Source organism: Gymnoscopelus braueri (assembly GCF_963280865.1).
Source record: "Gymnoscopelus braueri genome assembly, chromosome: 14".
Taxonomy (NCBI): domain Eukaryota; kingdom Metazoa; phylum Chordata; class Actinopteri; order Myctophiformes; family Myctophidae; genus Gymnoscopelus; species Gymnoscopelus braueri.
The window spans coordinates 47,154,297-47,172,130 of NC_137619.1; the positions used below are offsets into that span (position 1 = coordinate 47,154,297).

Here is a 17,834-nt window from a genome sequence, read left to right on the forward strand (position 1 = left end):
AATTAAAAAGTATAAAAGGTCATATTTAATACAATTTTGTGGGGGTGGTTACTACGTTGGCCTGCTGGCGGCGTGCACAAGAAGATTTGCGCCGATTGGTCCAGAGATTGCGAGATTAGTTCAGGACATGCACGCATGCACACACGCACACACACACACACACACACACACACACTCTTATAGATGGCTAGAAACCGTCGTTACAACAGGCCGTGCATGTTTGGGATTACCTCTAAACTGCCTCGTTTGACCGGGTTGAGGACCAGCAGCTTCTTGAGCAGGTTTTCACAGTCTGTGGACATGTAGAAAGGAATGCGATACTTCCCCCGGAGGACCCTCTCTCTCAGCTCCTACACAGCACAGCACAGCACACACAGGGATAAATAGCACTACAGCCGCTGTAGAAATAACCAACATTTTAAATTCTGATTTCTGAACGTTGCAAAATGCACATCTTTTTAGCTTTAACCCATTAAGACCTGAAGCCCGATTCTACGAATGTCTTCTAAATCCCAACAGTTTTCTGAAAAACGTATGTTTCTATATCAGTGGTGCTCAAACATTTTCATGTGAAGGTCCCCAAAATTATATGTATTTGGCCGACGACCCCCATCTCAAAATATTTTGTTCCAGGGACCCCCAGAAGCAAAGATTTGAGTTAAAAATATTCACTTTAAAAGAATATATATATATTCAAAGATTTGCACACATTTTTACGATTTTTCAAAAATAGCAGATCTACAAGCTCATAACAGCTATGAGCTTGTAGATTTTTTTTTTCTTATTGTATTTAAAAAATTACATTTTCCCAAAACAATATTACAAATACAAGAAAGAAGTAATTGAGAAAACACAGTCAGGACAATATCAGTCACCAGAACCAAGGACGGGTGTTTCCGATTAATCTATCATGGTTAAAATGTTGTTTGAAGTTACAATGGGTTGGTATAGGCAGGGGGCGTGTCTGATAAAATGAATATCAAATATCTAAATACTGAATCAAGCAACTTAAAAACTGTCTGGGGTGCTCCCAAAAGCCTGAGTAGACGATAAAATGACCCAAAGTTGTTTTGAAAGTGAAATATCCCTTTAAATTCCAGGCCTGGTATTGAGGTCCCACGACCCCCACATAGACACAAGCCCAACAATGTCCTCACCTTTAGGTTCTGTCCATCGAAGGGCAGTGACCCGCTGACCAGCGTGTAGAGGATGACGCCCAGGCTCCACACGTCCACCTCGGGCCCGTCGTACTTCTTCCCCTGGAAGAGCTCGGGCGCGGCGTAGGGCGGGGAGCCGCAGAACGTGTCCAGCTTGCTGCCGATGGTGAACTCGTTGCTGAAGCCAAAGTCGGCGATCTTGATGTTCATGTCGGCGTCGAGCAGGAGGTTCTCCGCCTGTACCGGTCAGGGAGAGAGAAGACTAGGAATTAGCCAATCGGGAGAAAGGATCGTGGAGCAGGGTTCTCAGGCTTTGTTCAGACTGCAGATCAGATTTTTTTTTTTCATATTATGATCTTTAGAACTGACTGCCCACACCGTTATTAACACATTTTCTGCCATTGATGCAGATCTACGTAATTTCTGTTTTTAGTTATTACGCTAGAGGGCGCTCTTCGCCAACCTATGAATTATCCCTGGACCCCAGACAGCTTTTGTTTACCTCCGTGTCCACATCGTGGCTTCCGTGGGTCTCTGTGGATCGTCAAAATAAGGTAAAAACGCTGGCAGTTTTGGATGGATTAGTTAATTATTAAATACCTGGCAGTGAATGCGTTAAATGTGATCTTTAGGACTGACTGTCCACACTGTTATTAAATCTAATCTTTAGGACTGACTGTCCACACTGTTATTAAATCTGATCTTTAGGACTGACTGTCCACACTGTTATTAAATCTGATCTTTAGGACTGACTGTCCACACTGTTATTAAATCTAATCTTTAGGACTGACTGTCCACACTGTTATTAAATCTGATCTTTAGGACTGACTGTCCACACCGTTATTAAATGTGATCTTTAGGACTGACTGTCCACACTGTTATTAAATCTGATCTTTAGGACTGACTGTCCACACCGTTATTAAATCTAATCTTTAGGACTGACTTTCCACACTGTTATTAAATCTAATCTTTAGGACTGACTGTCCACACTGTTATTAAATCTAATCTTTAGGACTGACTGTCCACACTGTTATTAAATCTAATCTTTAGGACTGACTGTCCACACTGTTATTAAATGTGATCTTTAGGACTGACTGTCCACACTGTTATTAAATGTGATCTTTAGGACTGACTGTCCACACTGTTATTAAATGTGATCTTTAGGACTGACTGTCCACACTGTTATTAAATGTGATCTTTAGGACTGACTGTCCACACTGTTATTAAATCTGATCTTTAGGACTGACTGTCCACACTGTTATTAAATCTAATCTTTAGGACTGACTGTCCACACTGTTATTAAATCTAATCTTTAGGACTGACTTTCCACACTGTTATTAAATCTAATCTTTAGGACTGACTGTCCACACTGTTATTAAATCTAATCTTTAGGACTGACTGTCCACACTGTTATTAAATGTGATCTTTAGGACTGACTGTCCACACTGTTATTAAATCTAATCTTTAGGACTGACTTTCCACACTGTTATTCACAGGTGATCAGATCAGATTAGCGTATTCAGCCTGTGGTAACGATGCAACAACATAGGACTAAGTAAAGATGAACAAAATGCTCTGTTGTATGACGTGTCACTCACCGAAAATAGGGAGATCTAAAAGCTTGTGAGCTTGTAGATCATCCTATTTTCGGCGTGCTTGTAGATAGACACGGTAGAAAAGCAGACCCTGAACACGGATCGGTAGCCAGAAAAGCTTTTCCAGTTGAACAGGGATGTTGTTGGTCTGTGTGTGGACGATACTCTGGAGAGCAGTGACAGCAGCTTTTCTAAGCAGACATTGATCCACAGACAGTTAAAACTCTGCACTGCAGTGAGTCTTACTTTTAGATCCCTGTGCACGATCCTCCTCTGGTGGCAGTACTGCACCGCCGACACGATCTGAAACACACACACACACACACACACACACACACACACACACACACACACACACATACTGTAAACCAGTGGTTCTCAAAGTGGGGTCCGGGTACCCCCAGGGGTCCTTGAGGGAGTTCCAGGGGGTCCCCAGCTAAATGGTGGATAGTTAGGAACCAAATGGACCCTTGTACACTCTCAGAGTTAAATAAGCATTGAATTTGGGGTCCCAGAGATAGAAATGCCATTAAATGGGGGTCCGTAGCCTAATGCATGTCAAACTGGGGGTCCTTGAAATTAATATGGTTGAAAATCACTGCTAGAGCCGTAAAAATCTCCTCTTATGGGGGTCCTTGGCATATCTTTTCAAATGGAGGTCTGCGGGTTAATAAGTGTCAATTTGGGGGTCCTCGACATGAAAAAGTTTCAGAACCACTGCTGTAAACATACACATGGAATAAAACAATATAAAATCTCATGACTGAAACGTTTTGTTAGCCAGGCTTGTGAAACAGCAAGAAAAGAGACCCCCCTCCCACACTAGCACTTTGTTTCCTAACCCATTAAGACCTGGAACGCATCTGTGTCACTTTAGATTTCTTTGGCTATTCAAAAATAGCAGATCTACAAGCTCATAGCGCGGCACCGAGTGCCGATCTGCTATTTTTGAAAAATCTCTAGATTTTTTTCAAAAACTTTGAAACTTTAGAATCTTTTTAAGAATCGCCTCAAGTCTTAATGGGCTAAAGAGTTGGCATGACATGATGTTTAGGTATTATCGTTCTAAAACGTATGTTCTTTCTGTTCTACATACTGCCAACCAGGTGAAGAAATTGCAGAATGAGGCTTTAACCTTGGCTTTTATCAAATGTCCAAGACCATTAGGGTTTATGGAAGATGCTTCTGAACATGTATTCTATTGTTAGTGTGACCACTTCAAAAATAGCGATCAACAAGCTCACAACGTGTCACATTGAGCTTGTAGGTCGGCCATTTTTGCTCTTATAACTGTGCAACGATGTATAATACAGGGTTAAGTGGTTAACCCATTAAGACCTGGAACGCATTTGTGTCTCTTTAGATTTCTTTGGCTATTCAAAAATAGCAGATATACAAGCTCATAGCGCGGCACCGAGTGCTGCGCTATGAGCTTGTAGATCTGCTATTTTTGAAAAATCTTAACTTAAAACTTTTTTTTTTCCAAAAAACTGTTAGGATTTAGAATCGCCTCAGGTCTTAATGGGTTAATCAGAATAATCGATTTAGTCGATTATAAAAAAATCTACCTGATTTTTTTCATGTTGAATTGTTAATGTAAAGGAAAAAAAAAAAAAAAAAAGCTTCTCGATTAATGGATTAACCATGAGCAAGATTAAGTCAGTTGTTGGCTCTAAATGTCGGTTTCGATACATTTGAAGTTAATTGCCCAGCCCTAGCAGATACTATATAGTTTTCATTCATATATGTGAGGCTAGAACCCCAGTATGAGGTTCTCTGGGGTTCATGACCTTCCATTCTTACTGTGTGTGTGTGTGTGTGTGTGTGTGTGTGTGTGTGTGTGTGTGTGTGTGTGTGTGTGTGTGTGTGTGTGTGTGTGTGTGTGTGTGTGTGTGTGTGTGTGTGTGTGTGTGTGTGTGTGTGTGTGTGTGTGTGTGTGTGAAAAGAAGTTGTGCCTTTTCAGCCTGAAATGCCATCCAGGCCAATTAGACGGCACTCAATAAGCGGTTGCCATGACAGATGGCAGGGAAATCTCACAGACGTATGCCCCAAAAAAAGGCCATCAATCAAACACACAACATCCCTTCATTCATACCCCCCCCACACACACACACACATACATACATATACACAGACACACATAGACACAGACACACACACACACACACACACACACTCATACATATACACAGACACACACACACACATACACAGACACACACATTTGTATAACTATTTGTGAGGACGTCCATATTTAACGCGATTTAACGAAAGCCATTTATTTTTGCCATTTTAAAAGCTAACCCCTAAGGCCTAAAAGAGAAGATCTACAAACTCACAGCGCGACACTGAGCTTGAAGATCAGCTATTTTCAGCTTTCTACACCATTTCTCTTGTGAGGACCAGGCAAAGTGTCCTCACAACACACACACACACAGTCTCCTACGCGTTCAGCCATCTATGCTCCAGTTCTCCTCACTACCCACACTGTGTCACAAACACACATCCTGTGAGTCATCTAACACTGTCATCGTGCATCGTCGCTGTCAGGTGTGAAAATGTCCAAAGCTGTTACTTTTCAGGAAATGTAGCGGAAAAAAATATCTGTGACCCAATGTAGATATTACATTACAAGCTCTTGTTAATACTTTTAATTGGTGCAAAATGTACAAAAATCCACAGACACACTTAAAGGTAGGGTAAGTGATATTTCTTTTCTTTTTTTTGTTAAAAAGGTTAAAGTACTATATTCTGATAGTAATCATTGCTCCAGAGCGTTTGTTCGGTCACAGGGGTCTCTCCAGCTCTTTAGTAAACAGAATATATGTACATTTTCAGGTAGGTGACAACATTTAAGCCAATCAGGAGAGAGCACTGAAAATACATTTTGTGTTTAATAAAGAGCTGGAGAGACATGGGAGACTCCTTTTACTGAACAAACACTCTATAGCAATGAGTACTATCAGAATATAGAGCTATTTAACACTTATTTTAACCAAAGTAAAGCACTTACCCTACCGTTAACCACTTTCACTTTCAAAATGTTTCAAAAGTAGCGAAAAAATAGCAGATCAACAAGCTCATGTTTGGAGCTTGTAGATCGCCTATTTTCACTACTTTTGTGTGACATGTGTTATATATGACAAAGTAGGGCATTAATTCATGAAAATATATATTGAAATATAGAGATACAAGGTTTCTGCCCGACGTAGAGAGAGAGAACAGAGAATGGGATGCCAGCTTTATTCCCAGGCTGCTGTAAAAGTTCAGACTTGAAGATGTTTTAACCCATTAAGACCGGGAACGCAGCTGTGTCATTTTAAGATTTCTTTGGGCTATTCAAAAATAGCAGATCTACAAGCTCATAGGCACAGAGTGCCGCGCTATGAAAAATGTGTGCAAATCTTTTAATATATATATTCTTAAAGAGAACATTTTAACTCAAATCTTTGCTTCTGAGGATTCTATAAAATGTCTTCTAAATCCTAACAGTTTTTTTTTAGAAAACTTATGTTGCTGTAATATCAGTGGTTCTCAAACTTTTTTCATGTCAAGGACCCCGAAAATGATATGTATTTGGCCGCGGACCCCCCATCTCAAAATATGTTGTTCCAGGGACCCCCGGAAGCACAGATCGGAGTTAAAAATGTACGCTTTAAAACATATATATATATATTCAAAGATTTGCAAACATTTTCCACAATGTAACAACAAATAGCAGATCTAGAAGCTCATAACTCTATGAGCTATATCTGCAAGCTATATCAAATTTTTAATAGCCAAAGAAATCTTAAAATGACACAGATGCGTTCCCTGTCTTAATGGATTAATCATGTGTCTCATGCATGTGAAGTCCTCAGAGCCCAGCTACCACCCAGGACCCAAGTCCTGACACATTCTGATTGCATTTGTTGGCAGTCATCCGTCAGCGCTGACCAGCTGCAGTTCATCACTTAAGCCCTATAGAATTTACTTGACGAATAGCGGAAATAGCCAATCTACAAGCTCACAACACGTTGCTCCGCATCGTAAATCTGATATTTTCGCTATTTAAAAAATAATTGAACAAATGGTAAATGGTGCATTTATATAGCGCTTTTATCCAAAGCGCTTTAGATGGTGCATTACATTCACCCATTCACCCACACATTCATACACCGATGGCGGAGGAAACCATGCAAGACAAGACACCAAACCTGCTCATCGGGAGCAGTTAGGGGTTCAGCGTATTGCTCAAGAACACTTCGACACTAACTCTGGGGGAGCCCGGGATCGAACTGGGAACCTCGCGGTTGCCATCCGGCCGCTGTACCGGCCACTCTACCCCTGAGCCACTGCCGCCCAGACAAAGATTTGAAACATTTGGAAAAAACTAATTTCGCCCCAAATAGGGACGCCACGATTAAACCACATGAACCATAGCGTCCCTATTCTGGGACAACCATTTGGCGAAAATAGCCACTAAGCAACAAGCTTGCTACGCGTTGTGAGCTTGTACAGCGGCTATTTTCGGCGAAGAGACTTGAGTGCCGTGGCAAAAAAAAGAAGCGGACCAAGTACAGAGTCCTGAGGGCTCAGCAAAGTATATAGGATTCAAGTGGTTACGGGTTGCCTGGCCGGCCTAGATGCCTGCAGTGTCGCTCCAAGGCCACCGGGTGTCAGTGCCAGCATCTAAGAGAAGGGTTTTTCCTCACATGGCGTTCTCTAGGACCACGCTGCCTGCTCTCTCCATCCCTGCCCGGCCTGGCCGTCAGTGACTAAGCTAGGTCCAGGAGGGGGGGGGGGTGGGGGTGGGCTTGGCGCAGTCCCCTGACTGCTTACACAACTATAGGTCTCAACGTCAGGTCCGGGGACCACCAGGGGTTCAAACATGGACCCTTTACGGGTCTGTAAGCAGTGGGGAAAGGGGCACGGGGCAGTCGTGGAAAAAGTACTCAAATGTTTTACTTAAGTGAAAGTATCGATACTGCAAATGTAGAAGTGCTCTGTTACAAGTAAAAGTCCGGAATTAAAAATTTACTTGAGTAAAAGTACAAACGTATTGGTATCAAAATGTACTTAAAAGTACCAAAAGTAAAAGTACAAAAATGTTTGAAAATAGCCTAGGTGTAAAATAGGACTAAAGTGGTTAATATAGGTTTTTTAATGTAATCATTTATAAAAATATTAATTTATACCTGCAAAGTAACTAGTAAATAACATTTTCAAATAATTGTAGTGGAGTAAAAGTACAATATTTGCCTTTGAGAAGTGGAGTGGAAGTGAAAGTATTGAAAATTGGAAACACTCCAGTAAAGTAAAAATCACACCCAGTGTGAAGTGGGCGGTGTGGTCACAGTGGTCATCACAGTGATGGAAGTTCATTCTGGGCACTGGGGGCACCTTGGACGAGTGGGCACTACTAGGAACATGTGGGCACCTGGAAGAGTGGGCATTTAGGTGGAGAAGACTGGCCACTTGGGAAATCTGGCCACCGGGATAACTGGGCACTAGAGAAATGTGGGCACCCGGAATAGTGGGCACTTTGGGGTGGAGAAGATTGGGCACCAGGAAGACTGGGCACCGGGATAACTGGGCAATAGGAAGAGTGGGCTTATCCTAGTATGTGATGGAAGTTCACTTAAAGAAAAGTAATATTGTGGACCAACACCCCTAACTTAAAAAAAAACATAAATGTGTTTTTTTTAAGTGCATAGTCCTATTTATAGGGCTATGCACAATTGTCATGTTTCCCTAGCCAATCACAGTCCTGAATAGACTGTGATTGGCCAATCACGGTGCAGGGTTAGGGGGGTACACTGGTGGCCAATCACAGCGCAGGATTTGGTGTGCAAATATCCAAACCTCACATATAGGGGCGGTTTCACCGCCCAAAAATCACACCCAGTGTGAAGTGAGCGGTGTTATTTAGAAACAACAGTGGTCATCACAGTGATGGAAGCTCACTTTTTTTTTTAAATGATTTTTTGAAGTGCGTGGTGCTATTTATAGGTTATTATTTCATCATGCGTCTCGCTAGCCAATCAAAGCAAAGGGTCTGAATAGAGTCAGCCAATCACGGTACGGCGAAAAGGGTGTGAATAGAGTCAGCCAATGACAGTACAGGGAAAGACGAATTCCCAACCACACTTATAGGAGCGGCTACACCGCTCAAAAAAATACCTCAAAATTGTACTTAAGTACAGTACTTGAGTAAATGTACTTAGTTAGTTTACACCACTGGAAGGTGGAAGGGGGGGTAGGGGGTCGGCAGTGACTCACCTGTCTGAACTTGGCCCTGGCTTCCTTCTCCTTCATCCTGCCATGGGCCACCAGGTAGTCAAACACCTCCCCTGGAGAAGAAAGGACAAATATTATTGTATATCGTCGCTGTCGGGGCAGAAACCTCCTATCTCCACATTCTAACTTTTTGTGTTTTTTCACAAAGTCACCTTGCTAAACTAATGGCCTACGGAAATAATGTATTTTTGCCTAAGTCAGCTCCTCATGACACTGGCCACCTCTGGTAAAATCGCCTATCTCCTAATTGAAAAGGATCATGCTGTTCCCTCCACTTTTAGTATAATGGCCTATCTCCCTAGTGTGACTTAGGACAAAATAGGCACAATTATTGGCCTACTGTAAGTGACATGTTTTTGTGACTTGGCCTAAGTCTGGAGAAAATCCTCAAATAGTTTGGCCTAAGTCAGGTTTAATCCTATTTAAATCTCTTATGTTACATAACTGACAGACAGTGTTATTTTTATGTTAATAGTCATAATTTGTTATAAACGTTTTGGGTGAAATGATTAAGAAATATCATACAGTTTTGTTTTGGATCAGTTTTAATTTTTTTCTGAAAAACTTAAATAAATTACTTTGGCCATTAGTTTAGCAAGGTGACGATAAATCAACGTCCTCCTTGATCATCCTACAGCGTCACACAAAAGCATCAAAAGTAGCAGATCCACAAGCGTTTTTGTAATCATAATCAAAATCTACAAACTAACTAGTAACTCAAATTTTCAAATAAGTGGAGTAAAAGTACAATATTTGCCTCCGAGTAGAAGTAGAAGTAATACTCGGTAATACTCCAATAACCTAGAAAATACCTCAAAACTATACTTAAAGGAGGAGTTTACCCAAAAAATGACTTATTTTCTATCAATTACACACCCCATGAAGCCTTGATTTCATGGATTTATTTTTGTTTTTGTGGCATTCCTAAGACAATAATTTGATGACTGTGTGTATTTCCGGTAGGAGACACAAATAATCTACTTTGTGTCTCCTACCGGATACATTAGCCGGTAGGAGACGGGAATCAAATTATTAGCTTAGGAATGCGACAAAAACCAAAAAGAATCCATGGATTCAAGGCTTCATAGGGTGTGCAATTGATAGAAAATAAGTAATTTTTTGGGTGAACTCCTCCTTTAAGTACAGGACTTGAGTAAATGTACTTAGTTACTTTCCACCACTGCATGCCACCCACATACATACAGTACAGTACATCGCTCTCTTGCTTTAGATCTGATATCAATAAAGGAGCAGCCGCATACGGCCCATACATAACACTGTCGCTTTAAGGTCGAGGCACTTTAGATAAAAGCATCCCGCCGAAGAGGATATTTCCATCATCATCATCACCACCTGCACTCAAGCCGCGCTGCTGAGCAGCTCCAATCATTTTACAGTGTCTCTCTGGCAGATCAAATGCTTGATGCGTTGAATATTACATTAGATGAGATGCCTAGGAGGGAGCCTGCTGCATGGACCCATATGGCCCCAACACATTCAGCGTCATTCTCTTTCACTGAGCTGCCCGTAATCCCATCTAAATGTTCTATATGACTGTGTACAAGCTCCTCCTCCTAGGCCTGTCACAATTATTACATAATCGTCTTTGAGATAGTCGCTACTATTTTGCATAATCGTCAAAATTTGAAAAAGCAAAAATAGCAGATCTACAAGCTTTTACAATGTGTCACTTTGTGACGCGTTGTAAGCTTGTAGATCGTCTATTTCCGCAATGTTTTAATGTTTTTCAAAGTATAAAATTATTAAATACTAGAACTAGACCATACCTGGGGGGATATGCGCACATTACTTGGCAACCCAGAAGGCAGCGAACACAAAAACGCTAATAAACAGCTGACATTTGGGGAAAGCGAAAAACAGGCTTTGCTGTTCCGTGCACATGGCTGTGTGCAAATTCAGATCAATTGCTCCAGCCACTGAGAAGAACCGGGCAGAAGAGATTTTGGCCACACCACCCACACAGAGCTTTGTCGAATTATAGGAGGATGTCAGTCATTTCTTTGTATATTTTTTTGTCAAATAAGTTTTGATTACGAAGCCTAAAAGCCGAACAGAAATTCATTTTTTTTCGCTAATCGCAATTATTAGTGTGACAATCAATCGTCGACTTAAATCTGTAATGTTGACAGCCCTACCTCCTCCTTGTATCCATACTGTGGTCATAGTGAGGTCAATGTAGGGCTGTGACAGTTAATCAAACTAATCAATCTCATCGATTATCTTTTGAATAGAGTAACAAAAATACCCAAAAATTGTAGATCTACAAGGTCGCTATTTTTGCACCAACACCGTTGTAAAACATTTTTTTTAATCTGGTTGATTAATCTGATTAAGTGGTTAATCAGACTAATCAATCTAGTCAATCGTGAATAATTTATTTGATAATATTTTTTTTGCCTCGATTCGTTGATGTATCAAAGAAGAAACGCGCTTCTCAATTATTAGATTAATCGAAAAAGTAATCAATATAATAATAATAAGAAAATAATCAATAGTTGCAGGCCTAGGTCATTTAGTAGGCTATAGAAACACTCACCATCACCAAGCACACTACTAGTACTACTACTAATAGTACTACTACCATTACTACTAGTTAGTAGGCTATAGAAACTCACCACCACTGGCGTACTCCATCACCAAGTAGAGCGTTTTCTCCGTCTCGATCACTTCAAACAATTTCACTGCAGCAGGAGAAATGGACACAAGGAGGAAAGCAGAACAATTTAAGATAAATAAAAACAAGAGATTAGAGTATTCCCACAAAAAGTTTTTTTTAACTTTCTTGGCTTACTGGTAGTGCGCACAAGAGATTTGGTGTGCTAGTGGTTTGTGGGATTAACCACAGAAAGACATGGACAGATACACAAAAACGGCCTCAATTAATCAAACAGATGAGGATTCTGTATGTTTAATAGATTCAATGCTGAGGATTTTTGAAAAATCGTGAATATTTGCGCAAATCTTTGAACATATATATTTTTTTAAAGCCAACATTTGTAACTCAAATCTTTGCTTCTTGACATGAAAAAGTTTGAGAACCACTGATCTAAAACATCTAAACTCACCCCACCAGTGCAGTTGGCCTGCCCTGACAACCAGCATGGGACTGAATACATCCTCAACCTTGTCAACCAGAAACAACACTGACTTTCCAACTGAGTTCTATGACCATGCCAAGTATGTTACATTCAGAACCCAGTCGAGTATAAAGCAGTGTTGCTCTCATACACCAAACTTTGTTCGGTTCGAGGAGCTCTGACCAAGCAAAAAAGTTTTATTATTTAAGTTTGGCGTATACTGCAGGCCGTTTCTGTTAAAAGGACCATTCTGTTAAAAGGATCCCTGGCTAATAAGCCAAATAGGCCTTAATACGTTATAATCGCCCTCTATAACTAAAATAAAAATAAATAAAACACGGTTCATCTTTTACTCAAGACTGGCAATGCCCGTCGCAAGTTGATGATGTCATTTTGTCCAAGTGTAGTCTAACCCTATGGAATTTATGGAATGCTTGTGCAAAAAATATATATATTTAAAATATTGATTTGATGCTCATATTAACCTTAGGAAGTATTCCGTTGTTTTTTATTTTTTTTTAAAAGCATCAAAAGTACCAGATCTACAAGCTCGAAACGCGTCGGATGCTTTTGTGTGACGCTGTAGTCATGATCAAGTTTACGAAAAAACACAACAAGTTAGAATATGAAGATAAGGTTTCTCTGCCCGACAGAGACGATATAATAACCTAAAGTGACAAAATAGAAGAAACATCAGCGTCAAGGGCTTTGTTCAGAGACGGTGATTCTGGAAGCGCACCGGTTGCTTTTCTTGCCATTGGTGGGATGTTCAAACGCTTGTGGGTTACAGACCCATCCCACCAATGGGATGGAAGAGCAACATCATTCTGTGTGTGGACATTCCCTTCTTTAACTCTCTGCCTGCCAAAAACATTTATAAAAAAATCAAAAACAAAATAAAGAAAATTCTAAAATTATTCTTGATTTTTTCGGTTTTGGGGTTTTTCACAAAGAACCAGGAAATAACATTTTCCAAAAGGTTGCTGCTCCATTCACTTCAATGTTAAAAAATGAACGGAGAAATAAATAACATTTTCCCTATGTTTTACCATGAGTACTATTTTTGAAAAAACCTGGCAGTTTAAGTTAATTTGAGTTTTTTTCCTGCATGTTTTGTTTGGATTGGTTCTAAGACCTTTAGGGATGTTGCATTGTATTGATCATACTACAGCGTCACACAAAAGTGTCAAAAATAGCAGATCTACAAGCTCGAAACGTGGCAAGAAGCGATGTCATTTTGAGCTTGTAGATCAGCTACTTGTGCTATTTTTGCATTTGAATCCTGAACTTCCACCCATCTCAATCGTCATAGCAACTAATGTTATGATGCTGACTTGATTACATGGATCCGCCCCAGGTTTACGATGGCGGTGGAAAATAGAGCACCGAGCATCTGACGTCACAGCTCATAGTGCCGCGCTATGAGCTTGTAGATCTTCTATTTTAGAACATTTTTGAAAATATGTGCAAATCTTTGAATATAGTATATATATTTTTAAAGCAAACATTTGTAACTCAGATCTTTGCTTCTGGGGGATTCTACAAATGTCTTCTATATCCTAACAATTTTTTTTTTAAATAAAATGATATGCATTTGGCCGCGGACCTCCCCATCTCAAAATATTTAGACTTTTCAAAAAAAGCAGATCTACAAGCTCATAGCGCGGCACTCGGTGCCGCGCTATGAGCTTGTAGATCTGCTATTTTTGAATAGCCAAAGACATCTAAAAATGACACAGATGCGTTCCCGGATTGAATGGGTTAAAAAAAGAGCAGAGAGCAGATATTATCGTGGTCATGCTCTTCAAATGTTTTGGACAGTGACTCACACCTTGTTGGTGATGTCATCCAGGGAAAAAAAAGACCACTCCCATTGCTCACAAACAGGATGCATTATGGGTGATTAGGAGTACTATGTGCCCAGTTGTCTTACGGATGACTGACTGGTACCATGCCAGTAAGTACTGGACTAAACGCCCAATAACCAGTGCAGTGGTGTAAAAAGTACAATTTTCTTTTACTTAAGTAAAAGTATCAATACTGCAATGTAGAAAAACTCTTGTTACAAGTAAAAGTCCGGAGTTCAAAATGTACTTGAGTAAAAGTACAAAAGTATTGGTATCAAAATATACTTAATGTACAAAAGTAAAAGTAGTCATTATGCAGAATGTCCCATTTAACACGTTTTCAAATGTATAAAATGTATACAAATCTTTTGATTTGTATACATTAGAAATAGTCCAGTGAAGTAAAAGTTCCAATTTGTTTTACTGAAGTATAGTACTTGAGTAAATGTACTTAGTTACTTTACAACATTGAACCAGTGTTAAGACACTGCAGCAGGACTTGATATTGGGTGGTATTCTTTGAATGTCATCATATATTGTAGAGACCATTGTTTCTCAAACAATGGGTTGGGACCCATATGTTTGTGTTGCGGAACCATTTTTATGGGTCGCAACTCGCAAGTAATTATCCCATATTTCTTTCTTCTTTATGTTTTTAAAGATAGAAAAGAAAAGAAAATTACATTTCTGAATACGATTTTTCAGAAATGTCCATTAAAAAAAACCTCTCAGAAATGGTGAAAATAGCAGATCTACAAGCAAGTTTGGATCCCTGGGAGACATCAAATGTATATTTTGGGACTCGGGCCGACTCGAGCTGTTGTAGACAAACTGCATGCGGCTGAATGAAGAGAGAGAACGTCATGGTCCCACTCACCTATATTTGGATGATTTAATATCTTCATTATTCGGACTTCCCTGAAGAGCTGTGGAGACACAGGAGAGACATCATAATGAGAAGCCATTTCCAAATGTCAGGTGACATCATTTAAACATGCAGCATATGACATCATCATCATCAGCAGCAGCCACTGAGCCAGCATACGGTCACTGAGTGTGGAGAGAGTACACAATAAAATACTCTGTTCATTTAACCCATTAAGACCTGAGGCGATTCTTAAAAACAAATTTTCAAAAATAGCAGATCTACAAGCTCATAGCGCGGCACTCGGTGCCGCGCTATGAGCTTGTATATCTGCGATTTTTCAAAAATAGCAGATCTACAAGCTCATAGCGCGGCACTCGGTGCCGCGCTATGAGCTTGTAGATCTGCTATTTTTGAATAGCCAGAGAAATCTAAAGTGACACAGATGCGTTCCAGGTCTTAATGGGTTCAAATGGATCCTTATAGCTCCCAATATGGATCCATAATTAGGGTCCATGTTTTACAATTTCTATCTTTTTTTAAAAAATATATATTTTATTGGTGAAACAGGTGGTACAGAGAAACAAGGGTTGGTTATCGGTATTAACATCACCATGATTCTTTTTTTTTTTACTTTTATGGGACATGACAAGACACAGACAGGACTGAAAATTGACCAAGAACAACAAAAAAACAAAAACGAAAACAAACAACAAAACAAAATTTAACACAGACAAAAAGAAAGTGGATTAAAGAATAACCAGGATACAATGGGGCGAGGTTAACGAGGTGCTCACCTCAGAGAAGGAGTATTTCTTTAGGATCAGTCTGGGTCAAGGGATGTGAGGGTGTTTATGAATGTGATTTGCGGTTGCCATCTGTCATAAAAGAAAGTGGCAGTTGAGCCACAATTTCTATCTTATCTATAATTGTTTTTTTGTATTTTACTTCATTACATCCAGGAATATTACTTATTTTATTTTATTTTCATTATCTTGTTATATTATTGTTGCGTTAACAGTCTCTGAGGAGCTTGTATTGAACTGTACTTTCCTGTGCTTTTTTTTGCAAACTGCTTATAAAGTATTCAATCAGTGTCCTAGTACCAACATGTCGCTGCTTGTACCTGTAAAGTGACAAATAAAACCCTCTTGATTCTTAACCACGGGAACGCATCTGTGTGTGTCATTTTAAGATATATTTGGCTATTTTTGAAAGAAATCGTGAAAATCTTTGAAAATCTTTGAACATGTATATTGTTTTAAAGCGAACAAAATATTTTCAGATGGGGGTCCACGGCCGAATACATATCATTGGGGGGGTCCTTTGACTTGAGAAAAGTTTGAGAACCACTGATATTATAGCAGCATAAGTTTAAAAACTGTTAGGATTTAGAAGACATTTGTAGAATCCCCCAGAAGCAAAGATTTGAGTTACAAATGTTCGCTTTAAAAATATATATATATTCAAAGATTTGCACACATTTTCACAATTATTCTAAAAAATAGCTGATCTACAAGCTCGTAGCGCAGCACTCGGTGCCGCGCTATGAGCTTGTAGATCTACTATTTTTGAATAGCCAAAGAAATCTATAAATGACACAGATTCTTTCCCGGTCTAAATGGGTTAAACCCTCTAGGTTAGAGGACAGGACTGTAGAACTGTAGACTTTTTTTTCCTGTCTACACCAAAATCTCTCTCTATCAAAAATTATAGATCTACAAGCTCAAAACGTGTGGCAATGCGACACGTTTTGAGCTTGTAGATCTGCTATTTTTTGGGGGCGAACAGTGAGGACCAAAATGAACCGAGTATGAAAATGTGTCTTCATCTGAAACCAATTCCAGGATATAAAGAGGACATGGGGACACAGAGGGACAACTCTGCTGTGTGTGTTATTTGAGGACTGATGGATAAACCAGCATAATACACCTCCTCTCTCTCTGTGTGTGTGTGTGTGTGTGTGTGTGTGTGTGCGTGTGCGTCAGTGTGTGTGTCAGTGTGCAGTCATTAAATCCTGCCCTGCACAGATAAGGAGCACAGCCATAACTCCACTGACACGCTGTGGCCCAGTGAGCCAGACATCCATCCATCCACCAGCAGTCCAACATCAGCCCCCCCACCCCCCACACACACACACACACATATTACTTGTGAGGACAGGAAGGTTTTATGAATGCTATTTTCACTTTTTTTTTGCCATTTTTAACCGTAAAGTCAAAAATAGCCGATCTATTGGCCATAAGTCCAACCTAAACCTAATTGTCTCTAATCCTAACTTGAATCTTTGACAAATTGTAAGCCTAACTCACCCTCACTAGTATAGTAACACGTACACACACACACACACACGCGCACACTCACACACAATCATCTGCTGCTCAACATAATCCTGTTAGCACAACATGAGCAGTGGAGCTCCAGGCAGCAGAACATCAGTGCAGCAGCAGAGACCCTGACCTGATGCTAAGAAAAACCCTCTATTCTCCACCAACATGAAACATTAACATAGATACATTGAGTTCTACATGGAATGTTCAGACAGAACCTTGTCGCTTTAAAATCGTCTGTCGGGGGTGGAAAAACCCAAAACGGTTACATTTTCAGGATTCAAATTCAAAAGCGTCAAAAGTAGCAGATCTCCGTGGTGCATCCGGCTTAGTCGAGCGTCTACACGGACACAATAGGCTCTATGCACAGCAGCCATATTGGAAAGAAATTTGGCCTCTTCTTACTTCCTTCACAGGTGTTACCAATGATACTAATGAAGGCTCTGTTCCATTCTTGTCAGGGTGCTGATATCGTGCATGTTGGCTCACTAGAAACACTCCATTTTGGTTCCCAAATGGCCCCTTATGGTGGGTGTGTAACTCTGAGAGTGTACAAATGGAACCAAATGGACCCGTAAGGGTCCATTTGGTTCCATTTGTACACTCTCAGAGTTATGGGGGTCCTTGAAAATAAGACAACCACTATGCCACACTAAATGGAAC

General features: G+C 40.1%; 1 protein-coding gene across 7 annotated transcripts in view; it reads right to left on the reverse strand.

Moving 5' to 3' along the window:
* Window positions 1-17,834, reverse strand: part of mark1 (MAP/microtubule affinity-regulating kinase 1) — a 78,597-nt gene that overhangs the window by 19,008 nt on the left and 41,755 nt on the right. For all 7 annotated transcript variants that reach the window (XM_080450111.1, XM_080450109.1, XM_080450112.1 and 4 more), the window contains exons 4-9: window positions 14,854-14,902; window positions 11,668-11,733; window positions 9,014-9,084; window positions 2,999-3,055; window positions 1,158-1,394; window positions 231-350 (exon numbers count right to left, since the gene is read on the reverse strand). In XM_080450111.1, coding sequence (XP_080306237.1) covers window positions 231-350; window positions 1,158-1,394; window positions 2,999-3,055; window positions 9,014-9,084; window positions 11,668-11,733; window positions 14,854-14,902 — 600 coding nt within the window. The remainder of the gene's footprint in view (window positions 1-230; window positions 351-1,157; window positions 1,395-2,998; window positions 3,056-9,013; window positions 9,085-11,667; window positions 11,734-14,853; window positions 14,903-17,834) is intronic.